The sequence below is a fragment of the Manacus vitellinus genome, unplaced genomic scaffold (genome assembly GCF_001715985.3).
Source record: "Manacus vitellinus isolate BGI_N305 unplaced genomic scaffold, ASM171598v3 scaffold_25_pilon, whole genome shotgun sequence".
Taxonomy (NCBI): domain Eukaryota; kingdom Metazoa; phylum Chordata; class Aves; order Passeriformes; family Pipridae; genus Manacus; species Manacus vitellinus.
Genome location: NW_021939882.1, coordinates 5,995,529 through 6,021,027, shown reverse-complemented (window position 1 = coordinate 6,021,027; position 25,499 = coordinate 5,995,529). Strand labels below are relative to the sequence as shown.

Sequence of the window (25,499 nt, the reverse complement as noted above, 5' to 3'; positions counted from 1 at the left end):
ACCTACAGGCTACAGAGGTAAACATTAGTGCTATAAACTTAGATGAATAAACTTCTCAAAACTTAAAATATCTTTAAACCTTTGCTTTTCGTTACAGAAATACAAAATAAATAGCTTGAGGATTAATACAAAACAGGAAACTAATATTTTCTTGTTTATTGACTTTTCTCCCAAATAGTACCTTAAGTTGAAAAAAATCTTTTTAAAAAATGAACTTCACTTCATGGAAAAAGTATTCAGCATCCCTGAACTTATACAAGTGTTCCTGAACAATAAACTAAATGTATTTATTCCTTCTACCCATCACCAACTAAGCAAAGGTTATATATCCTACTATTTCTAAGTTATACATGTAAAAATAGTAATTTCTGTTTTCTCACTGATAGTGACCTGGTTGTAACATTTCATTGGAGCATTCCCTGGGCTCAGTGCAGAAAGAACTCAGTGAAATTCCCTGCTTGGTCACACAGGGGATCAGGGAAGCTCCTTTTGTTGACCCCTTCTGCCTTTAAAACATTTTTTGGCTGGAACTTTGGTATAAATAGATCTTTTTCTCCTTTTGTTACCCCTGCAGTCCTCACCAGCCTGACACTGCAGTCTCTGATCCATCATTGCTTCCCACTGGGAACAGGTATGAAGGGATCAGCCTGTGGAGCTCCCACGGACCTCACTGGTAAGTCCCCATCACTTCATGGACAGTTTGGGGTTCTAAACACTGATTTCATGAATATTTGGAAATGTTACTTTGTAAAAGGGGCAGGTACTGAGGCTTATGGCAAAAAACCTGAAAACCTGAAGTCTTGAGCTGTGATTGCACTTCAAACACATCGTTGCACAAATGAACTGCAATAACTGCTGGGCAGGGAGTGAACAGGAGAGTGGTGTGCAGCGATGCTGCAGCCAGTCCAATTCTGCAGAATTCCTTGCAGAATTCCCTCCTGAGACTGAACATCATCCTTGTGACACCTTTCTTGTGGCAGGTGGAGGGCCTCTGGGCCCAACACTCCAGCCCCAGGATGGACTGGAAAGGGGGCTCCTCTGCATCCTCCCATGTCCGAGACAAGGTGTTTGTGCCCAGAGCAGGGAGGCCCCCTCCACATGGAAGATGTGGAGAGAATTAGTGAATGCTTTGTTTTCTTACTTTCTGCTGCCTCTGCTCATGATTTATCAGGAAGCAGGACTGCAGCCCAGGCTCGGGGGCAGGCTGTGTGCTAAAGCACTCCCAGGGTTCTGCCAGGCTGGGCAGGCAATTAAAGCAGCTGATGAGTGATCTGATTCGGGCTCTAATTCATTAACTAATCATAAGGAATGAGCAGATAGAAAATAAGCCCAATTGAAGAAGTTGGAGAGGTTCATTAATGGTGCCTCTGTCCCTGCGTGCTGCTTTATGCTTTTCCCAGAGCTCCATTCCTGAGCTGTGCTGATGGACACGGTGCTTGGGGTGTTTGGAGCCCGGCTCAGGCTGTCTGGGATGGCAGAGAATGGTGTATTTTCATTACAGAAATACATCTTGCCTTTCTGATGCTGTTTCCTTGGTGCTCTGTGCTCCCTGTGATGGTCTGTGGCAGCACAGGAGGCTGCAGGCCTGGAGGGTCAGCAGGGCTGGGGATGGGACTGGTCCCTCTGTACCACTGGGAGCACAGAGGAATGACATCCAGGGGGGAAAGAGGGCCCTCCTGGCCAATATGGGAAGGACCAAACAGGGTCCCAATGCTGATGTCTGACCTCTCTTCACTGAGGAAACAGGCTGAAGAGAGTCTGGAGGGTGGGAAGGCAGGAGGGAAGTTAAATATATATAAAAAGAACAGAAACCCTTGAAGAGCTCGCCCACCTCCATGAGAAGCTGCCACCCTCCTGCCAGCATGTGATGCCTCCTTTTCCATTGCTACACTATTAAAAAAAAATTGGATGACAGCAGCCTGAAGGCCCAGAGTTTGGAGCAGATCCTCAGGGAAGATGCAGTGTACTTCAGGTTGCAGCCCAGAGCTGAAACAAAAAATGTGAAGTTTGCTGATATGCCAGGAACTCAGTGTGGTGATTCTGGTTGCAGAGTTAAGGGGGATGGGGTGATTCTTTCAGAACAGATGGTTTTGGCCCAGAGCACTCGGGGAATTGCTCCTTGACAGTTGATGCCTCTCCCAGTGTGACTGGTTTCTCCACATGGATTAGGACCAGTTGTTGGGCACTGCCTAACTTGGGGATCATGACAGTTTAGCTCTGGATTAGCTCAGCAGGTTCTGCTTTAGCCTGGGCTTTTGGAAGAAAGAGGTCTGAGTTCTTGTCCCTCTTTCTTGGAATGTTCCTTGGTGAAGTGACACAGTCCAGGAGCTCCCTCCTGGGGAGGAGGAGAGGAGGAGGTGCTGCTGGGGAGGAGGTGAGGAGAACTTGGCAGTTCTGCTCAGTGGGCTGTGGCATGAAACCTGTGGGCAGGGCTGTCTGTGGGGACAAGAGGCTTATTAGGGCCTTTAGCTTTAAAGTACATCTTGTTTTTAGTTCTGTCTCCCTACATATATTGAACATATTTAGGGCACTTATCACCATAGCATCACAGCTCTGAAATATCCTGCGTGTGAAACACAGGCATCCATCCCAAAATAGCTGCCTGCTCTTTTACCAAAGCACCAATATCGAGTGGAATTCTGTTTATTTCTGAGTATGCCTGGGATACGTGGACGTGTCTCGGTGACAGAGCCAGCTGCTTCCTGGTTCAGCTTTAAAGGGATTAGAGTATTCTTCAGCAGAGGACCAGCTTGTCTCCCCTGAGGTGTTGAGCTGTCTCTGAGAGGTGGCATTGCTGAGTTGTGCTCACCTTCCTGTTTGTGGCTGGTGCCACCTTTTATACCTGGACGCACGACGCGTTTTCAGCTTGTCAGGGTGTTTCTGCAGGAGCTGAAATACTGACAGAGAGCACAAGGTGAGAACTTATCTGTGCCTTGGTGGTTGTTGTGCCCCTGAAAATCCCCACAGGCAGGCCCAGCTTCCTGTTCCACAGAGAGAGTCTGGAAGAGTGAAGGACCAGGGGTTGTGGCCCAGTGACTGATTTTATCCGTTCCCTTCGCTTAGTTCCAGGAGAAATTGTCCTTCTCTGAGGTCCATGCCAGGGCCTCAGAGAGTTTCCATTGACCAGTGGAATTCCTTCCCTGGGTCTGTATGCAGGTAACTGAGGATGGGATTTCATGGCAGTTTTGGAGGGAGCACAGCTCCCACTGTCAGGAGAGGTGGTGGGTGGTGCCTGCAGCTGGGGTGGGAACTGCTGGTGGATAAACCAGCAATGGAAACAAAGTATGAAACCCAAAATCTGTTGTGCAGAGGTTTTCTGAAGAGCAGGCACAGCTGTGAGCCAGCACCACTCTCTGATTCTGCTGGCTTTCCTGGGATTCACAGGAAGATGCTTGGAAACTGGAGCTGGTGCTGCCATGGCAGAGGGTGGTCTGGGGCACAGGGAGTGCTGAATTCTGCTTTCTGTTACATAGATGATGTTTCATGCATCTGAATGTAGAGTGAAACCCATGAATCCCACTTAAGATATTTACAACAGCCACATCTGAGTGAGTGGGCAGTGGGAAGGGGTTGGAGGGAGCTCATGGGGAGGAGGTAGCTGACAGGTGATCAGAGGAAACCAAGCAATGAGGAGAAGCAAGATTCAGTGCCCTGACTGCAGAGCTTGGGTGACTGCAGTGATGGCACGGCCCTTCCCATTGGCTTTTTCCTCTCCAAATCACCTTTTAGACTGTTCTGAGTTAAAATTCCTGGGCTAAAACCAAAGAGAAAGGCAAGCAAGCAACTACCCTAACAAAAAATCTAAGTGACCCCCCCCAAAGGCAGCGTAAATCGTCAGCCAGGAGCTGATTGACTCTGATTTATGGTTTCTTTATCCTGAGACAGGCAGGTAATGACCCGCTGTTAGGTTTCTGTGGGCTTCCTGCAGCCCTGAGAAGATCAAAACAAGTGTAACTCTCTCTGACACCCGCAGGCTTCCCTCCCGTCCCGCCGATCCTGCGGTGCCGTACAGGCAGCGACACCGGGAAACGTCAGTCCTCGAGCCCCATCTCCCGGTTCTTGGGCATCCCTGGGGCAGGGGGGCTCCCTCGGGGGCTCCCACAGCTCTGGAGGCCTCAGGCTCTCAGGTCCCGAGGGTGCCGGTGGTGCGGGGACGCGGGAGCACCGTCCCCTGGCGCAGACGGGGAGCAGTGGAGGCTGTGCGGGGTCCGGGGTCCTGCGCGGGAGGGAGAGGAGCAGGTGCGGGGAGGAGGCAGGCGGGGGTTACCCGGTCAGTTTGCAGAGATGCTGCTGTAGCTCTTCTTGACGGGGAAGGTCAGCTGCCCCGACAGGTCCAGCGACAGCGCCTTGGGGTGCAGCGCGCGCAGCAGCTTGCGAGTAGAGCAGCCCGGGGGCCCAGGCCGGCTTCGGGCAGCAGCACCTCGGGCTCCGTCCTGGCGCGCTGCAGGCGCGGCGAGGGCTGCAGGCTGTGCCGCTTGGGCGGCGGAGGGCTGTGGTTCTGGAACCGCACCGTCTTCACTTGCTGCAGCGAGAAGGGGACCAGGGTCAGGTGAGAACAGCAGCCCCCCCGCCCGCCGCCCCTCTGTGCCCAGCCCTGCAGAACCAAGGGGGATGTGCCGAGGGGGCGGCTGGATCCTTCCTGGGGCACTGGATGCCTGCGGAGAAGCCCAGGGGAATGTGCAGCCGATGGCAGGTGGAAGGGAGACCCAGGGACCAGCACGGGAGTGCTGGTGGCTACTGGAGACCAAGGAGAGTCAGTCCTGAGAGCCATCGACTGAGTTATCGGGAGGGAAGGAGCAGGAGGAAACACAGCACCGGGAGGGTGGGCAGCCTGTCCTGCCCTCGAGACATGCGGGTTCTCTCAGCTGATGCTGTGCTGCCTGGGAGCTTTGAGGCTGCCTGGGCTTGTGGAGTGATTTGGGCACCTCTTTGGGTATCATGGGAAGAGGAAGCTTCACTAGTGCAATTTACAGAATGATTTCACCTTTATGAAATTTCTCTCTGGCTGCCAGAGGGGAAAGAAATTCCCATTCCAAATAGCTCAGCCCAATCAACATGAGGGAGATAAGGCAGCTCTGCAAAGCTCTGCCTGATGCAAGACCTGACACCAGGTCTGTGGCATTTCCCCATTCCCTCCCAAACTCTTGGAGACTTTGATAGGATTCTTTTCTGATTTAAGACCTCAGAAAGGTCTCAATATTTGCTTGTGACTGAACTTGGTGACAGGGACAAAGCCCCTGCCTTCCTGTAGGGCTTAATCTGGACAGCAGTGTCAGCAACACAAATACCTGATTTCTGAATGCAGGTGCCAATCCCAGTGATTTCTATTGAAAGAAAACCTGGTGAGGATGGAGCAAAGCCCTCAGGGGATTTGGCCCTGGTCAGTATTGGCTGACACTGCTGTTTCCGAGGGGAGGGGGACCCTCTGGAGCACCGGGAAGCACTGGCCGTACCTTCTCGGCGCTGTTGCGGCAGGTCTCTGGTTTCACCAGGATGGACGGCGGGGCTGACGCAGGCGGCTTTGGAGCTGCCTCACTCTTCACTGGAGGGTCTTTGGCATCCAGGATCACTGAGCTGCACACGGAGGGGGTTCGACTCTCCCCTCCCCTGACCACAAGCGCCGGTGAAGCCTCGTGGGAGAAGTTTGGCCTCGTTGCCTCATCCATGCCGGCTCCGGGAGGGACGCTGTGTGACGGGGAGCCGATGTGTGGGTAAATCTGGAACTGCTGAGGTCGCCCCGCAGCCGCGGAAGGACGCCTGAGGGAGCCCGTGATCTGCACGGGGGTCCCTGCCTGCCCCGGCCTCTGCAGGGATCCATCTGGGGAGCAAGGAGCCATGGATAAAGAAAGTCAGCAGAAATCCAAAATGGCACAGAGAGAGCAAAGGGGCAGAGTGAGCAGTGGTCACAGCCCTGCACGAACAGCCGTGTTCACAGGATGCTGTGGGGCCGTAGCTCCCAGGGATTGCCACGTGCCCTCCCCCAGGCACCGGGACTAGCAGGCAGCAATTCGACCAATTTCGAGTCTAAAACCACAGACAGTGTCCCCTGCCAGGGCACTGCCTGCCTCCAGCAATACTGCCAGTGCTAGGAATGCACCACTTGGTTCCTCACACGCTCCTGGAAATGTATTTTAAAACAGGGTGCATGGGCTGACGATAACTCTTGCAGCCTCCTTGGAAAGGATATAACCACTGAGCTCTGCATAAACCTTTGCAAGGAGTTTTTCCATGGTGAGGCAAACACCCTGGGATTCCCAAAGCAGCCAGAGTGGGGCCAAGCAGGGGTGTGGAGCCACGAACCGCAGCAGCTGGTGTAGTTTTGGGGAAATGTGTCTGCTCTCCCTCCCAGAGCCCCCCAATCACTTACTCTTCCTGGCGCTGCCGCGGCCACGCCGCAGCGGTGCCGGTCCCACCGTGCTCCTCCCCGGAGAGGGGATAGGGATGGGCAGCAGCACCGGCTTCAGGGTTCTGCTTTGCCTCAGGCCATTTTCGGAGATGCTCCCTTGGGAGGAGAGCGAGGAGGTCGACAGTGTCCATGAAGTGTACAGAGAAGGCATTTTTGAGTCAGTGAGACTAGATTTCCTGTTGGAAAAGGAAAAGAAGGGTGAGAGCTGCTGGGTGCCATCCTGCCTGGTGAGGGACCACCCTCTTCCCTCTCCAAGTGTTTTTGTTTCATGTAAGAAAAAGCAGACCTGAAGAGGGGAGCCACATAGTTGCTGGGGAAGACGCCGACTCTGCCCGTGACGAGAGACATTCCTCTTAACCAGCCATCATGGTCCTTCCCAAAGACACGGACCCCTTCTCCCTTCTGCAGCTCCAGCTCATCTGGTCCATGAGGCACATAGGAGTGGAGAGCCACACACCTGGGGAAAGAGGACATAAGGGAATGCAGAACTGCCCCCGTGCAGGGTGGCTGGAGCATCCTGGAGCTCTGGGGTCTGACTGACCCATGTGTAACAGCAGTAGAAGAAGGTGGTGTATATTTCAAAACTGTCTCCTATTTGTTCTTTAAAGAACTTTATTTTGTCTCCAGTGTAACACATTTAATTGCACTGTTGTTTTTTTTTTCAAAGGGAATGTGATCTGCTCCCAAGTATCAATGAGTTACAGCCCGATACAGCAATTACTGGGTGTTATTTACAAAATAGAAACAACAGACTAGTTGTCTGGACAGTCAGGGGCTATCCCAGAACCTGCAGGGCCAGTCTGTGTGAGGGGCTGCTCCCCTGGGGACTGGCACAGCCCAGGTGGGTCAGGGTGTTCTCATTCTGCAGTGGCTCATTGCTGTATAGGAGTCACCTCAAAAAGGCAGGGCCTGCAGGTGCTGGTCTGATACTGCAGGGTTGGAAAGGAGCTGCAAACCAGGCAGCTGGTGGGACCCTCTAATACCTTCCTCATTCTGCAAATTATTTTAATGTCTTAGGAGTTTTCCTGTCCTTGGCATTAAGTGTGTGCAGGAATCTTGGCTGACCTATGATGGTGTGTGTAGGTGCCCGAGCTGTGGGTGCTGCTTGTGGGCACCAATGTTCCCATAGCCTGGCTTGGCACTGTGGGTACTGAGTGCTGGGTAAACAGTGTGTTGTGATGCTGTTTTTATTTTAGGTCCATTACTACAGCGCCAGGCTGGTAAATCTTGTCTTGAGGAAAACAAATCATCACAGCGTGTTGTCCACAAATTTTAACTCTGGGAAAGTTTTCAAAAATTGGATCGTTCAAAACACCAATGGCCATGAAGGTTTTAAAATAAATAACTAGAGGCACTTGAGGAGTGATTAGTTTCTTCACTCTTAAAAAAATTTAAAGTGTATTGTTGACAAACAGGCAGAACTGTTTGTCCATAAATACTGCAGTGAAGGAGTAAGAGGCAGGGATAGTTTGCCTGCTGGGAATAGAACAACTCAGCTGTGACAACAGGTCTCTGCCACCCCCTGCTAAGATCAGCCAGGTACGTTCCTAGGTGGATCTGCATTTGGATCTGTGCTCCAGTCTGCCTGCACCTCCTGGCTGGCAGGAGCAAGCTGAGAGAGAAGGTACAGGGAACTACAACCCCCTTCCCCCAGAAGTATTTCAGCTTCCTTACGTACAGGTAAGCCGGCACGTGGTGCTGCAGGTGGGGAAGGGTGATGATGGTTTCTGAGGGCCCCAGAGGTCCTGGTGCAGGGTAGTAAGAGGTGCTGACCTATGGGAGAAAAAAATCAAAGAAAACAAGGTATTAATCTGGTTATCAGCTTCTTTTAAGACACTGGAGAAGCAACTAAAAACATCTGACTGGTTTCACCCAACCTTCAAAGAAACCATCAAAGACGTTTCAAGAAATAGAAGTTTGCAGCATTTGACTTAAAAAAAGACCAGGCAGTGAGAGGAAGATAAAGAATCCCAGAATGACTGGGGTTAGAAAAGACCTCCAAGATCATCGAGTCCAACCTCTGACTGGTGAGGCCATGGGCAGTGTGCTGTGCTGTTCCCATGCCCTGTCCTCCCTTGTCTTGAAGTTTGGGTGATACCCCCACGCTGAGGTGGTCTCTGAGGTGAGGTGTGAGCTGTTGGGGGTCCTCTACCTGGCATCCTGCTGAGGGTCTGGAGAGCACCCCCAAACCAGAACCTGCCTGTGGGCTGTTTCCATTCTTTTTCTGAGTTTGGTTTTGTGTTCCTTGTGCTCACTGGGCTCTGCAGGGAGCCCAGGAAGGTCCCAGCTACTGAACCTGTGGGTCTGTGCCAACCAGGGCCACTCCAACTCGTCCCTTTGGCTTCTGCCTTTGCTCTTCTGGTTGCCAGTGGTGCTGGCAGCACAGCAGCCCTTGGGGTGGGGGTGATGAGGGAGCACTCGGTGCTGCTCCAGCCTCTCCACACAGGAGACGCTGCTGTGTGGAGGGAGGATGGCAGTGGGCAGCCTGGCATCCTTGGGATGCTCTTCTGCTGAGCTGTCCCTTCTGCAGCACAAAACGTGCCCTGGGGTGAACTGCTGCCGGCAACAGCTCATTCCCGTTTGGAATCCAGCGCTGTGCACGCTGGAAGGCGACAGCCATGGTGCTGGCGTGTCTGTGCTGGGCCATGGCTGTGCCATGACTGTGCTGTGGCTGTGCCAAGCTGTGCCACAACTGTGCTGTGCTGTGTGGTGGCAGGAGTGTGGCTGCTGTCAGGAGGAACAGAGCTCCCAGCAAGGCAGGGCAGCGGCAGCAATGTCCCGGGAAGCTCAGAGCAGTGGAACGTCTCTGGGCTGGGATGTGGCTGCCAGTCATGCTCTCCAGAAATGACCACAGGCTCTGTAATGATGCAAACTGGGGCTTTAATCTCGTGTTCATTTCAAATCTAATTTCTAGTGGTCAAGTCTGTAACGTGGTGCTGGAGCACTGGCTTGGCAAGGACCTAGGGAAAAAGAAAAGTGACTCAACACTTCTGGTGCTCTCCAGTAAATTAAGTTAATTAAAACACCCCAGCAATTCCAGCTTCTGTCTCGGACCTGGCGTGGCAGGTCAGCTTCAAACCATCTCTGCATTCCTCATTTGCTAGTCCAGGCAGGGTCAGACCAGTTGTGTTCATAAAGTGGATTGGAAACTATAATTCTACTTTAATAATTATCATAATCAAAACGTTTGAAATTTTGGGATTCAGAGTTTGTTTTTCCTGCATTGGAGAAAAATTACAGCCTTTTATGGGTATTCCTGATGGAACTGTGTTGAAGTGTCCTCTTTTGGCTGGAAAGCCCCACGTTTTTAATCTCTATGTTTCCCTCTGCCTGGGAGCAGCTATCCTTTAGCCTCCTCAAAGCTGCCTTTGCGTTTGCAACAGAGAGGAAAAAAGACTGGATGAAATATTTTCCAGCCATGTATAACTGGTTTCAGCATTCGCTTTTGCTGATCCTCCTGCAAGTACCTTGCGAGCCCTTGTAAGTACAAAGGGTTTAACTCCCTGCCTCTCCTGAAATCCCTCTCTTACTCCATCTCCCGTTCTAGTGTGTCATCATCGTGATTCCCAGCACTGCTGACACAGGCAAGTCCCTGCCGAGAGTGTCCATGCACTGCCTTGTGGGGAGGGAGGCTTTCCTCATCTCATCAGGGGGCCATGGGAGCTCTCAGTGCTCTGCTGGATGTTGGGTCCTGCAGGTTCCACATCATTCAGTGCACAGAAAAGCGAAGGGCAGCTGTGGGGTTTATCAGCTCCCTTCACCGAGCGGCAAAGGGGAGCAGCAGCTCCCAGACAGACGTTCCCTGGCCCAGGGAGCGCCAGGTCCAGGGAATAAGCTCAGTTGTGACTAGGAAGAGATTCCGTGGTGGAGCGGGCGGGCGCCCCGCTGCCCTCACCCCGCAGCCGCTTGCGCAACAGGCACATGCACAGACACGGCGGCCACAGCCCTGCAAACTGGTTCTGGCTCCGTCTGAGCCCGGCTTGGCACCGCCGAGGGGAAGGAAGAGCTGGAGGAGGAAGGCTGGGGCAGTGCCGGTTATTCCCTTTTATGGGCTGAAAGGAGTCCGACGGCTCGGTGGTGGTGGGAGTGCCAGGCAGGCAGGTGGTGCTGTGGGGAGCCCGACAACCTCCCAGCGCAGCATCTCCCGCTTCGCTCCTCCAGCCGTGCGCTGTCGCTGGCTGTGCCCGGGTGCAGCCTCCTGTCCCCTCGGCCTCTCAGGTACCCTCACAGTGCCCACCTGAGCTTGCAAAGGAATCTCAGCTTTGCAGCTCAGTCATTGCAGGCCAAACCCAGAGGTGGAAAGAGAAAGCTGCATCCTGTGCAGCCTCAGGAATAGCACAGATCCCCCCCCTCCCAGCCACAGACCTCTGGGAGCAACACTGCTGCTTGGAAACAAGGAAATCCCAACCCTTCTAAGGCCGAACAGTAAATGTTCCCTTTCTTGCTTCTGCTCTTGGCAGTAGTTCAAACATTTTGGGTAAGATCCCACTGGGGGTGTGAGACATGATACTGTTTCAATTGAGTTATGGAACTCTGTAAGGCTTCATTTCCCCTCCACAACCCAGGATCTCACATGCTGGCTCTTTGCAGGCTGGTGCTCAGTACAGAATGCCTGCTGGGTGTTATTGTCCAGATGTGAACTGCCAGGGGCTGAGTGATTGCTTTATAAAATGTTGGAACAACCTTGATTATGAAAGATGTCACATAAATCTAAAGAAACCCCTTTTTCTCCCGTTTCAGATGATCTGTGAAGATTCTGGACTCAGATCTTTAGTCAGAGCGGGAAGAAGGAATGAGACTCTTCTGCCTCCTAAAACAGAGTGGATACAGTCCAAAAGGTTGGTCTACATTTATGTCTCAGTCCCCAAATCAGGATGGTCCCAGCTTTAGGATGCAGACTGGCATTGCCACTGCCTTACCTGGACAGGGGTGCTGTAGGGGAACTCTGCTTTCTCGCTGTTCTGGGTGGCCACGGTGGGGTTGCTGGAGCTGATGAGCACAGGGGAGCTGATCTCCAGGGCCGGGCGCTCGGCAGGCGCGTGGACCATCCGGTTGAGGGTGTTGAGGGCTGTGGTGATGGAGAACTGCCGCAGGCTCTTCCTCCTGGAGTCGGGCACCTTGGGGAAAGCCGGCGAATCCGCGCCCTTCGCCTTGGGAGACACCGTTCGCAGGGACGCGCTTTTAAACTGAGGGGACCAGTGGGTTTTGGAGGTCTGCAGGAGCTGCCGGGCGGTGGTGTTTGGCTGGGGGAGACAAAGGGAGATGTGATGTGGTTTCAGAAGTTACACCTGGCACAGCCCCCGACTGCTCCGTTTCCCCTTTCCGATCTGGCAGCAGAGCTGCAGGCAGGGTTCAGGTGACGTTACTGGTGATCTTTAAAACCTTGGGGCTCAGTCATTTTCCTCATCTGTCATCAGTGACAAATCCTGGGTGTAAAATTCCTGATGTGAAGCTGACAGCAAAATTAAATTCGTTTAAAAATCTTGTTGCTGAGACAAGGGTTTATTGAGGTTCAGTGCTCCCCCTGATACGTTCCTTGTCCAAGGCTTTGGCTGGTAGAGGTGCAGGGAGAGCTGACTGGCTCTTTCACAGTGCTTAATAACTCTAACTCTGAATTAGAAGAGACATTTAGATACATCTCCCTTTCCCCATCTATGTTGGCACATATGGGTGCATCTTGCAGCGGGACACCCAAGCCCTGCAGCTGAAGGCAGGGCACGGGCTCAGAGAGGCCATCACTGGTGGTGACTTTCCCAGCAGCATTAGATCCACCCAATTCCATCTCCCTCAGCCTGAACATTCATGGCTTGCTGCTGCTTCCATTGAAAAAATCCTGGCTTGTTAAGCATTGGGGTTAATGAGGGAGAGGCAAGCCCCGAGTTTGCATATGGGCAGCATTCACACAGTATTTCTTGGAAACTGCTGATCAGGGTGTTAATAGCAAAGGGCATGTGGTGACAGTGTTTTTCCCCTCGATGGGTGCCAGAGGAATTAATCATGATTTACTGCTGACATTGACGAATTGCAAAACTTGGAGATTCTCACCCACTCGTGGGAGGCAACGTGCCCGACGCCAGGGATGGACAGGGGACTGAGGCAGGAGAGGTGCACACGGCTCCCAGGCTTTGTCATTTTACAGCAGGAGTTGTTTCCACATTTTCCCTCTCCAAACTAAGTTTAAAGCCCACAGTGTGTGCGTATGTACATGTGTGCCATGGCCATCTTGTAATTTCTCTCTGTGATCAAGCTCTAGCCTGAACTGGAAACATTCTTCTGCCTCTCCAAATACCAGGAGATGCGAAAAAAGGGGGCACAAACTGCGTGTCAGAGCCAAGAGAAGCCTTGTGTCTCTCACCAGCAGCCCTACCTTTGCCTTCTCCAGAATTAATTTCTAATTCCTTGGTGGGTCTATGTGTCCCTGACTAACTTGTGTCTGTTAACGCCAGACTTAAATATAAGTCATTACTGAAGCTAAAATGATTTCATTAAATGAAAAGACATTTTACAAAATCTATTAGAGCTTCAAATAAGGTGTTTTGCTCATGTCCTCCTATAGAACAGCCACAAAGCAGAGCTTGCTGTAATTATGGGCATTACAAGTATTACATTACAAATAATAAAGTATTAATTTTATTTCTAGGAATTGGTGCTGGTGCCATTTACACTCTGCATCTCAAACTAAGCTGCACAACACAATTAATGTCTAGACCAGTGCTAAAAAATTCTGTCAGGGAGCGGAGTGGCTGGATGGCCTCCAGAGCTGCAGCACTGGGAGCACTGGGAATGCCGCCTGCGACGCGCTGAGCTGGCCCTGGCTGAACTGGGGGGCACCTGCATCCCTCTCTGGGTGCCCCTTGTTCCTCTGTGTGCCTGTGGGGCATTGGGGGTGTTTAACTGCTGTCAGCAGTGTCTGAGGGGACTTCAGAACCGTCCTGATACCCAAAAGGAGCTCCCAAGGATCTGGGGAGTGGCAGAGCACCGTGCACTGCAGGGGAGCTGTGTCCCGGTGCCGCGGGTGGTACCTTATGGAAGGTCAGGCTGTCCTTGTTTTCCGCCTTGTCCCGGCTCCGCAGGTCGAGGTTGTAGAGGGCCCTGCCGAGGGGCTGGGGCAGGGGCAGGTGCTTGATGACTTGCACAGAGCTGGCTGGGAAAACGCCACTGATCCCGTTGACCTCCCCCAGGTACCAGTTCTCGTCCAGCTGCCGGAGCAGCACGATGATGTCCCCCTTGTTGAACCGCAGCTCCCCGGGGTTGTGCCCACGGTAGGTGTACAGGGCCCTGGCTCGTGGCACCTGGGGGGAGAGAAACAGCCCCTGCAGTTCATCTGACACAGACAGAATTCTCCAAAAGCATTCGTAATTACTGGGAAAAAAATGTAGAGGTCTAAGGCTTAAGCATGCATCTGTTGGGGTTAACTACCCACATCCTTTCTTGATGGTTTTTACTAATGAAGACAAGCTCCCAAATACTTATGCTAAGTTTGTATCAAGATGAAAAGCAGGCTGGACTTGTTTAATAATATTAAGAAACAGTTAAGGCCTTAAACTAGTCTTCCCATGGGATCTGAGTGCCTGCTATAAGGTCTCCTCCTAACAATGTCTATTTTAATGTCTATTTTATTTCTATTTTAGAAGGGCTGGAGCTCGCAGCCATCATCCAACTGACCTGGTGGCTGTCACCTGCCAGGAGAACAGAGCAGAGCAAGGTGAGTGCAGGTTCTGCTCTCACATAGTTCTCTCACCCTTTAATACCTGGGACTGTGGTGTTATTTCAGCCTTTACCAGGGTTACAGTAAGGGGTGGCTGAATGTTATCATTGCTGCAGTGTAATATGAGAAAGAGGAGATACACCAAAACCAGAAGATGAGAGAACTTTATCATTTTGACTCATCAAAATAAAATTACAAAGTTCCTCTAAAACAGCTGCTGTGCTGAGCCCTGTCTGTACCAGACCACTCTGATGGAGCTCCCATCCACCCTGCAGCGATGGGTCCCTGGCACAGTGCAGTCCTCAGTCTTAAGGGATAACACAAATACTGAGCCTCTGAGCTGGTGGCACAGATATGTGAGCTCTGTGCTGAGAAAAGGGGAAGCCAGGATTGTCCCCAGCTCTAGAGCCTTGATAAGCTTTAACCAGAGGTGCTGGTGCCTGGACAGGGACAAGAGGCTTTTCAGCAGCTTCTGTGCTGATCTCTACAGGTCTGGATTGTCCTTCTCCTTTCTTTAGAGGCTGCCAAGTGCTGTGGCCTGCTGAGTAGGGCCCTGGCCTGCAGTTTCTCCAAGCCATAGTCACCCCATCCCACCGATCTCACAGGAGATGGCACTTCTGTATCAGTGACACTTTCTGGCTTTTCCAGTCTTCTACTGTAGATTTCCCCAAACCCACCTGTGTCAGTGCCCAACGCTCAGGTAGGACTCCTGTAGAGCTCCCTCCCCCTCAGCCACTTTTGAGAGGTCAGGAAGGTAGAAGAGAGAAATTCAACACTTCAGTTTCCTGAAGTGTGGAAAAGGTCAAATTTCCCAAGGAAATTGTTTAGGTTTTGGGAAGAAGACATCTTCCAGCATTCCCAAACACTGATGCTTGGTAGGAAAAAGGAATCAAGAAGAGAAAAATTTCATGTACTGCTTTTACTTCAAAGCCCTTGAAAGGGGAAGCAATTAGTTTAATGTTTAGTTCTAATTAACTCATCTTGCCTGTTAATTTGTGTTCATAGTAAACACATGTGCTCGGCTCAGTGACACTGAGTGGGGAAAGTGAGGCTCAGGCCAGCATTGTTCTCCATCAGATCCGAGCTCCTATGGAAAACAGGGACTGTGTCCATGCCAGGGCCATGGAAACTCCCTGCAAACACACTCCTGGACGTACGTGCTTTCCCATGAGAAAAACAGATCCTGGCGATAGAAGACACGGGTGGGCAGTTCTCCTTCAGAACCACTCAGGGACAGACTTGCTGGTGTTACACAAGGATTAGGAGCACAGACCTTGGGTTTGCCTCAGGAGTGACCAGAAAACAAACAGGACTCCTGCAAAGTGTGAGAACAGGGCTTGGGAAGGAGCAGCACCAGCGTCCGGGATGCGAGGGAATGGCAGGATACAGCAAAACATTAAAGGCAGCAAGAACGAGTTATGGAAATATATTAAAAATAAGAGAAACTCTGCAATGAAATGCATGCCTGGTGCTAAGTGGGAACAGGGAGCCAACAACGGGGTGCTCAGAGCCTGGAATATTCTTTCTTCAGTAAGCAAAAGGATGAGACAGGAGGGCAGACTGGGATAAATAACCGAAAACCAGGTGGGAGAGGTGTGTTTGTGTCCTGTGGCTGGCTGACAGGACTTGGATGGATGGCTGTGTGGTTGGATGGATGGGCTCTTTTTTCCTCTAAGCACACTCACAACCTTCAGTTCTTCACCTCCTCTTTCACCCTTTCCTCCCACTTTTGTGCCCTTTCACATCTCCCAGCCCAAGTCAGATTTTTTCAAAGTCTATAATTTTTGCTATTTTAATTTTTTTTTTTAAACTTTGTTTGGCTGTTCAGATACTGAACCAAAAATATCCCAGTGATTTCCCAACTTTATTTAGGATATAAACCAAGCCTTTATCTACCCACAGGGAGCAACTAATGTGGTTTTTACTGTACAGGCCCATCACAAAATAAAGCTGCAAGCTGAAGATTTCAGAAAGATGTGCACCTGGGTCACTGCTTTTTAATATGTTCATAGGAAGCAGGAAAGACAAAGAGGAACACCAGACCCACCCTGTGGCAGCCACAACGCTGGGCTGGGGTTGGGCAGCAGAACCCCCCCGGCCCATCGCTCTCCTGCGGCCGCAGATCTGATCTGATCTGATCCCTGTCTCAGCTTGGGCTGGTTTCTGTCCACTCCTGGGTGTCCCAGATCCTCTCCAAGGCATCTGTTTTGCCTTGTTTAAAGTAGGTTAATTGCAAAGCAGAAACTGAGGTGCTAATTAACCTGGCGATAAAGACAAGGAGTGCCTGGAGGTGGCTCGCCCCGGGCTGAGGGCAGAGGGAGAGGCTTTCCTGGGCCAGGACATGGTCCTGGGTGCAGGGGCAGAAGGGAGTTTTGTGGAGTTTTCTCCCATTAGCAGTTGCTTTTTGTTAATCCAAGGCAGCATTTCAATTTAGCAGGGTGGTAGTGGCAGCAAAATGCTCAGCCAAATATTGCACAGGCTGGCTGGTCCCTAGTGTGGGTTTGGTGTCTGTCTGAACATCTCTCTGGGAAAACAGTGGGAGCAGCTCTGTGGAAAACTCAGCTAAAGGTTTCTGATAATTTGTGTAGTTTTGCTGCCCAGTAGCAGAGAGGGAGAAACTAGAGATAAGAAACCCATTTTGTGGGTGGTTGTAACTTTTTTCAACGCTGCCTCATTTTTTCTGGTTTTTCCCCTCTGTTTTTTCCTCCATCACATCTGAGTGGGACAGGGCCCTGTCCCTGCCAGGCACAGGAGGTACTTCAGGCCGAGCCCCAGGGAGAGAATGCAGCAGGTAACACCAGGTGTGGAACCAGAACCCCCCCATGGCAGCACTGTCTCTGGGTGAGATGCTTTTCTCTCCTTGGCCACTCCACCAGCAGGGATGGTCATGGCAGATGCACCTCAATGCTTTTCCCCCGTTCTCAGTGGATTTGAGGCCAACAAGGGAGAAAAGATTTTATTTTTTTCGCTATTTTTGGCATTTGGCAGCAGGCTGTGCCAGGGCAGCCATCCAATGCCTGAGTCTCCCTCCGCACAAAACAAAGCAGCAGATTAAAAATACGTACATGTGTGAGGAAGCAATTCAGGGCATCTCTTTCTTGTGGAGAAATGAACTCCGTAATGATCTGAAAAGAGCTGGTTATAACTCCTTGTGATTGGCAGGAGGGGATTCATGTAAGACCCTGTACTCAGAGCATGGGAATTGACAAAAAGGAGAAGGAGAAGCAGCATGTAAGGCTGGCTGGGGAGGGAGTCACCAGAAGCAAAGCCAGGAGCTCAGAGAAGAGGAGAGGCTGCTGATGGAAGCTGGGAACACCTGTAAACCTTGTCCCAGGCAACTCCCTTTAAAACTACCCAAAGAAACAGCATGGCCCCATGGTGACACCGGCTCTGCTGGAGGAGTCTGAGCCACAGTTTGGATACTCCAGGCTAAGGCCATGAATGGATACTTGAGGATACTTTGGATACTCCAGGCTAAGGCCATGAATGTCCCTGCACTAGGATCCATTCACTCCTGCACCCACTTCCAAGCACAGCTCGGTGAGATACAGCTGGAGACATTGGATGGGATCCTTCTGTGTCCCAGATGCTCTGACTTCACCACCTTCCCTGACTGTGTGGATGGACATGTAGGATGAGGGGCATGTGAATCCTTGGAACAGCTCATTGCTATGGATGTCCAGGGGTGCTTCCTTCTGATTTAGTGCCGTGGCTGACGCAGAGTTGGACCCAACCCCTCAAACCTCGGTGGGCACCCTACTGATCCAGCTGTGGGGGCAGACCCATGGGTCTGGGGATGCTGCTGGCAGATGGATCAGGAATGGCCTCAGACAGGCTTGGACCTGCACCTCGGTGTTTCCCCAGCTCTGATTTTCCTAACCACGTGCAGGGAATGCCCTGGAGTGGCTCCTTGCTCTGCTCCATCCTGCCCCTTGAAGGCACTTGAAGGCAGCCTGCTGCCCCAGGCCTGCTCTCTCCTCCCCCTCCAGAGGAATGTCTCTGCAGTAAATCCCCAGGGACTGATCCAGATCTGGGTGATGCCGAGAAGTCAGAGAAGAGGGAGGTCATACTTGTTCCCTTGTTCTTCCCAAGGGCCTCTTGCAGGAGACCCGTCAGCACAAATGTCAGCAAAAATCAGGCAGCACAAATGTCTCACCCGGAGGCAGCCAGTGACTCCAGGACAGATCTGAGGGCACAACCCAGGCCACACTCCTGATGAGCTGTGACTTACACACTGAGCGTGTGGAGATGGGTGTTATCCACATGCTGATGCCAAAGGAAACGGACACGTTGGCTCTTCACAGAGATGATCAATAACATCTCCGTCCGTTCTGATTCCCGAGAACCACCTCGGCTCCTGCCACTGACTGCCTGCGTCTCCATGGGATGAATGAGTCCCATTCCCTGTTCTGTGTGCTCAGCTAGCAAAGTTCAGGGCTCTGCAGGATCCAGGTGGATGAAAAGAGCTATTTGAATGTAAATTAATTGCCATTACAATTCTGTTTTTCTGCGTTTCGGCAGAGGAGATAACTTCAGCCTTGTCACAGAGAACAAAACCTTCAAAAGTGAACTTGTCATTTCAATCTCTTCATATAATTATATTCTGAGGATTCAGACAGTTGGGTGGTTTCTGCATTATTTCTCCCCCGAGGAGGATTGTTCCCATCTTCCAAGCACATGCAGACTGTGTGCAGCAGAGAGAACAAAGCCAGTCCCTCCTGCTTACGTCAGCCCTGGAGCTCACCAGATCTTCCTAATTCCCTCCTGTACCTGCTGGAAGACGAGGCCATGGCTAACGGTGGTGGCCATCTGCCCCTGAGCTGACTGGCCATCATGGGGGGATGCTGAAGATGTGAATTGTATGGATTTAGGTGGTTTTGTGCTGCTCCAGCTGCAGGGGTGATGGTAGAGGGACTGGGAGCACTTACCCCTTTGCTAACTCACACCCCTGTGAAGCCCTGATGATAGAGGTTCATGTCACTTCTGAAAGTGGCCTATTGTAGTTCTGGCTTTTTAATGCAAAGGAGACATGAAAAATGAAGAAAATGATTAAAGAAAACACAGAGCAGCTTCTCTCATGGAGCTGCTGAGGGATGCTGAGGTACCATGGCCAGTGTACAACCCCGTGGGGAATGCCCGGCCACGTGTCAGTGACATCCCCATACTGCTCAGGAGGCCAGGGCTGGATCAGGCTTTGCTTTGCCTGTGTGAAACACTGGAGAGATTCAGGTGGGCAGGAGGAGTGCCCAGGTGCACACAGGGCAGGAGCTGGACCTGAGCAGGGCTTTGCTCCTGGATGCCGGTGGAGCTGCAGAGGGAGCAGGGACGGGTCTGTGAGAGGAAGGAGAGGACACGGGCAGGGCACGGCAAGGGGATGCTGGGGACTGGGGCCAGCGTGTTCGAGCTGCAGTGTCTGTATGAAACCCTTTCACGCCTCTTCCCTCGCTGCTGCCGTATCAGATGTGTCTCTGCTGCCGTCAGCAGTCCCGGGCAGTGGTTAAGTTGTGTGTCATGGGTTTAAGCTGCACGGAAAACAAACTGTGTCAGCCCTCGGCGTGCCCAGTCTTGATGCTCTGCCTCAGCACCGCCGTTCTCAGAAGTGGCTGTTTACTGTGCAGGGAGGAAACCTGCATCCCTCTCCCTCCTCCTCCTGCTGCTCCCGAGTCCTCTCCCTGCCAGTTCAGTGCCCTCCCTGTGCCGGGAAGGGGAGTGCTGATGTGGCTCCTCAGCCAGCACTGCCAGCCCTGGGCAGCACAGCCACCTCTGCCCATGGGCACCGGGCCCAGGCATTCTGCAAGCCAAGACAGTGCTGGCAGCAGGGAGGGCCCTCACCTCTGTCAGGACACCTGCTACATCCAGCCCTGGCACACTGCAGAGCTGCACGGGAATCTGCCTCCTCCTCTCCCTTCTCTCCAGAGGGAAAATGACAAACTCAGGCCAGTGACTGACTCCGTGGTCCCAGCGACAGTAGTCAGTGACCATCAGGGAAGCTGTGAGAAAAGGAGGACTCAGACTTTGAGGCTCCTGGCTGACCACGGCACTGTGCAGGTGAGCTCGCAGAGGAGCCAGCCCTGCTGTGCTATTCCTGACTCGCCATCTGAGCCTGACTCATTGCCTTGGAAACAAATTAAAACACTTTTATGTGTTTGCAGCTTGGTACCTAATTTTGTAAAACCAGGGAAACTGGCTCCTGCTGTTGGCCATGGAGGTCCTTTGGCTTTCCACCACCTCTGGTACCACCCAGGAGTGCCCCACGCCCGGACTGTTGCACACACAGCTTCTGGGGGGTGTGTTGTCCATCAGTCTATATTGAGGTGACCCCACTCTCTTTATAGTAGATAAAAGTGCTAAAACTACATGCAAAGGGACAAAAGGCACACACCAGTGTCCTGCACAAGGTGCCACCAGAACTGCAGGAACAGCTGCTCATTCTGCTAGAATGAGGCAACAGTGATGGTGGAGAAGAGTTGGGACAAGCCCTTTCTCCAGAAAGGCCACACAGAATTTTGTAGGCAAATGAAGTGTCTCTGTGTCCAGCTGAGGGGCCCCATGGTGCACACCTGCCACCCCCAGCAGCTGTGGGGCAAGAGGATGCTCCCTGTCTCTGGCATGAAAGGAGCCAGCACCACCACTTCAGGCAGAGTTGGGCCTGGACAGCATCCCCGAGTTTGTGAGGTCCCTGCAGTGGCTGTCCAGCTCAAGGGGATGTGACACCTTTTGAGGTCATTGCCATGACTGCATGAGAACTGCTGGGGGTTTTGGGAGGGTGAGGAGGGGGGTTGGCTCAGTGAGTGGGCCAGGAAATGTGTTTGCCTCTGGTGGGTGCAAATATGGAGGTTGCTTTGAAGAAGACTTCAAGAAGCTCCAGCAATCCAAGTGCTGTCTGTCAAATCTAGAAAGGAGCTGGAGATGATTCTGGAGGAGAAGAAAATACCAAGATGCAGGCACTATCTATAGACGTCCGTGTGAAGGTGGGACGTTGGAGTGCAGAGTATTTTTATCCCAATAGAGGTGTTATCTGTCTATCTCCCATGAAATGCTGGAGGGGGGTGTTAAGCACTCAGTTCATGCAAAGATAAAATAGCCCAAGTCACAGTTAAATCTGCGTGGTCTGTGTTTTCCCAAGGCAAGCTGTCATACTCGGAATTTTTCTCCTCTAGCTCACTGTCCCATGTTTGTTGCATGACAAAGTTCAGCGCCCAAGTAGCTGTTTAGTGGCCTGGACGGAGTTTTGCCGTGTGCAGGGTGCAGTTGGGTCATCCACCCCATCAGAGGTGGTTCCTGCACACCTCAGCACACACGGTCTGCTTGCTCGCCAGCGGCAGAGCCGCGCTCAGCTCGCAGTGAGGCTGCAGCCGGCTGAGGAGGAGCTTCAGTACAAGCCTTAACCACACCTGGCACATGCCAGGGGCGGTTCCTAAGAGTTCAAAGGCTTCAGCGTGGCTTATTTACGCATATACCTCCCAGCAGATCCTTTTATTCTTAAATTCCAGACAGTTTATTACGTGAAGATCCTGAAAATCCAAAGTCTTGTCCTCTCTGCATTGATGTTAAAGATCTGAAGGCCTGGCCTGAGGTGCTGGGAGCAGCTGCGGGGTGGTGGTGGGGGCTTAGGGCAGTGCCAGGTGCTCAGGGCTGCACTGCTGGAGTGGCTGCTCCATGGAGGCTGTGCAGGATCTGGCACAGCCTGGCTGTGGATATGCACGGCCGGGCCCACGTGCACAAACCCAGCACGTGCCCACCCCACGGTAGCTCATAGGAAGTGGATTCAAAAGGGATTTAAATGCCAGCAAATAAATAGCTTGGGATGGGCTGTAATTAGAAAATTCCCTGTATTTTAACAACTGGCTCTGGGAAATTCCTGGCTAAAAACAGAGTGCTGTGTTTGTGCTAATCCAGCAGCCCTGCGGGGGCCTGCTCACTCTTCCTGCTGAGAGTGAGAGGAGCTCTTGGCTTGCTGGGTGAGGAGGGATTTATATTACTTTTTGCCTTCACGGATGCTTATGGGGATGAAGAGCAAAGAGCTGGCAAGGAAACATCTCTGCTGAGAGAGAAACTTTGATCAAACTCGTGATTTTCTCAGCTCCAGGGAGTAAAGGAAGTTTATTTATAGAACAGCCTTGGTAAAAACAAACCCCAGCCCATATCCCGTGTTGGATGGCAGCTCTGGCTGCAGTACAACATGGGGCATGTCAATTGTGTTTGCTCTGTAGCACAAGGTTTGGATAGCATTAGGGGTAATTAACAGCCCTTGCAGATTAGGGCAGTCTGTTTTTGGGGAGCATATGACCTTCCACTGCAGTAGAACATGGACACTGCAATTCCGAGTACCCGGGAGAGCACTGTGGTGGGATGAGCAGGACTGCACAGTAGCTGCTCTCACTGTGATTCCTGACAGAAAACATCTACTCTGAAGTTAACATCATCTGGAGGCCTCTGCTTACCCAGATACCTTCAGGTGAATACCCTGGAACTCAAGCACTCCATGGTGTAGGGTGATGGCAAGTCACCCTCATCAGTGTCTCGTCTTTGCACTTCACAGGCAAACGTGTCCCTGCTGTGACCAGGTGCCAGCACAGGGGAGGCTCCAAATCCCACTGGAGCACCCAAATAACGGCTGGTCCCGAATGCAGGTATTTAAAACCACCAAAACCAAAAGGTGACTAATACATTGCATTCTTCACCTTGCAGCTGAGGATTACAAAGTGTTTTATAATTAAGTAACTAATTAAGTCTAAGAACATTTCAGTGTAATGTGTTTTATGTCCCTTCCCAGAGAGGCACAGGAGCTCAGAGTGCCAGGGAGCCAGCTGCAGCCACTGCTACCCCACCACTCACTGTCTCTGCTGATTCCCAGGAGTTTGGTCCTAAAACTGGTCTTGAAAACTTGTGGAAGCTGCAGATTGATGGATGTTGACATTATGTATCAACAGCAAGTACCTACCTGCCCTGAGAACCAGTAAAAGAAACATGAAACGAGTGAGAGAAAACAAAAACCAGAGGAGACTACTTGTGCTTTTTTATCCAGGGGAGTCCAGTTGGAAAAACTATAACCTCCTTGACAGCTGGAATGTCAGCCTGGGATAGCAGTGACTGAAACCTGTCACTGTTGGATGGTTCGTAACTCGCACGAATGGCACCAGCAGCTCCCGCAGCTTCCCTGGAGAGCTGGTGGCTCCCAGCAAGGGTGTCGCTGCTGCCACAGCCCTGCGGATGGAGCAGGGTCCCCACGGTCAGAGCAGTGTCCCTGTGGACAGAGCAGGGTCCCCATGGTCAGAGCAGTGTCCCTGTGGACAGAGCAGGGTCCCCATGGTCAGAGCAGTGTCCCTGTGGACAGAGCAGGGTCCCCACATGGGGACCATCTGTCGGCAGCCCAAGGACCCACTCTGCCCTCCCACCTGGCCCCCAGGCACCTCCCAGTGCTGCAGCAGAACGTTCTGGGCTGGGCCATGTTGCCCACCCACCCCTACCCCCCTACCCCTGGCTGTGATGTGTCCAGGCAGTGCTCCTGGGAAGGGACCCAGAGCCCGTGGCTCAGGGTTGCACTGCCACATGGTCCAGTGGGAACACCTGAGAGAGGAGCTCTGCAGGGATGCCTGGTTTTGGTGTGTGATCCATCCAAGACCCTTTTTGGTGCCACAGAGATTTCCTGGGACAGGTATGCCAGCTCATGGTCACAGGACACAGGGCCTCCCCCAGCAACACCTGCACGTGTGCACGGCTCCAGGACCCCGGGAGGACAATGCAGTGGAGGGGAGGACACCTGTCCTGAGCCTGCCAGACATTTACAGCTCTGCAGTTCTGCCCAGTGCTCTGGGATGCAACAGCCCTTTCAGCCGAGATTTTATGTGTCATGAAAAGGTTTGTAGAGACATTGTACAGAAGAATAGTTCAGGTGGGAGAAATGGAAGTCCAGGAATATAATGCAGGAAAGGTGAAGCCACAAGTCTCTACCCCAAATTCCATCTGAGCCAAGCTCCTTTAACAGGTCTAATATTGCGTCCTCATTATTCAAGAAAAGCTTTTGTACTGTTAAAGAAAATGACAGAAGGAACTTTGAATTTTAAAATTAGCCTAGTAACTCATCCCTAGGTACAGTCAGTGAGTGCGTCAAATTTAGTATTTTTAACTAGTGAACCTCCCAGTACTTTGGCAGGATCAGCAGCATCATTGGGCAGGCTCCTTCCTTTCTAGTGCGGGGGAAACTGAGGTGCAGTGATGGGAAATACTTTCTCCACCACTAACAGTTACAGCTCTGCAATTACTGACTTAATTGCTATCAGTCAAAAGCACTGTATTGCCCGAAAGTCAAAGTGCCTGAAATGCCCTCAAAAGCCAGGAAGCACCTGAAAACTCTGTGGGAAAACAGATGCTTGGAAGTTTTTGTAAGGAGAAAGGCAGTCTGGCTTTTTCTCAGCCTGGGAGTCAATTCAATTCCTGCTGCAATGAACTTGAAACAGTCAAATATCACACGGAAACAGCAGCCAGATTTACAAACAAAACACTCTCTCTCACTTCAAGCACTCTGCAGTGCTGCTAACAGGGAAGGTTCCTGGCTCTGGGCACACAGCAGGAACCTTTCTATGCTCACAGACAGAGTAAAGAATATCAACCTTCCTTACCCCTTCCATGTGGATCCTGGGATTCGTTGCCAGCCGGTGCTGGTGCAGCTGCAGCCCCCTGGGGATTCTCCTGATGGAGGCGGGGGAGGACAGGACCCCTGACCTCTGGATCGAGCCAAACCTGGTGACGTTTTGTCCACACCTGACTCCATCCAGGAGGCGAATGAGGAGCAGGTTGGAGGGGAGCTGCTCGATGCTGCAGAGGACAAGGGTCCTGCACTCAGGGCACCGTAGCTCCTTCTGGGATTTCAGGATCCTTTGCAGACAGGGCTTGCAGAAGGTGTGCTGGCACGGCAGCACCTTTGCCGTGGCGTCGAGCTTTTCAAAGCACACAGGACACTCCAACAGGTCAAGGAGAGCCAAGTCATCCATCTTCAGTGCAGAACTCCGTCAGGAGCGGAGCTGGAGCCATCCACACCCCACATCCACTGGAGCTGGCTGAGATGCCTCCCTGTGCCTGCAAGAACCAGATCCTGGGCTCCAGCAGCTATCCTGCTTGGAGGGCGAGGGAGGAAGGAGTGCGGAGCAGAGCTCCACTGCTGGAGCGTGTAACGCAGCCACCTACATCGCAGAGCTGTTCCTCACCAGCCAATCTGCAAACTCACACACTGCACTCGCATCCCAGTTTGAAGTGAGTCACTTGTGACTCAGTTGGTGCAAGGGGACGGGTCTGGGGTGGTGCCGGGGGCAGGAGCCCCAGGTTGTGCTCCCTGGGCAGAAGATCCTGGAGCTGGGATGGGGAGCTGCAGCAGGCCAGGCACGC

The 25,499-nt window shown here is 52.0% G+C and overlaps 1 protein-coding gene across 1 annotated transcript; it reads right to left on the bottom strand.

Moving 5' to 3' along the window:
• Window positions 1-4,271: 4,271 nt before the first annotated feature.
• Window positions 4,272-25,108, bottom strand: SH3RF2 (SH3 domain containing ring finger 2). Its single transcript, XM_008928187.3, is given in 9 exon segments — window positions 4,272-4,402; window positions 4,405-4,522; window positions 5,454-5,818; window positions 6,368-6,582; window positions 6,693-6,863; window positions 8,085-8,179; window positions 11,326-11,649; window positions 13,429-13,698; window positions 24,737-25,108. Coding segments are annotated over 9 exon segments (2,061 nt in total).
• Between the last annotated feature and the right edge of the window lie 391 nt (window positions 25,109-25,499).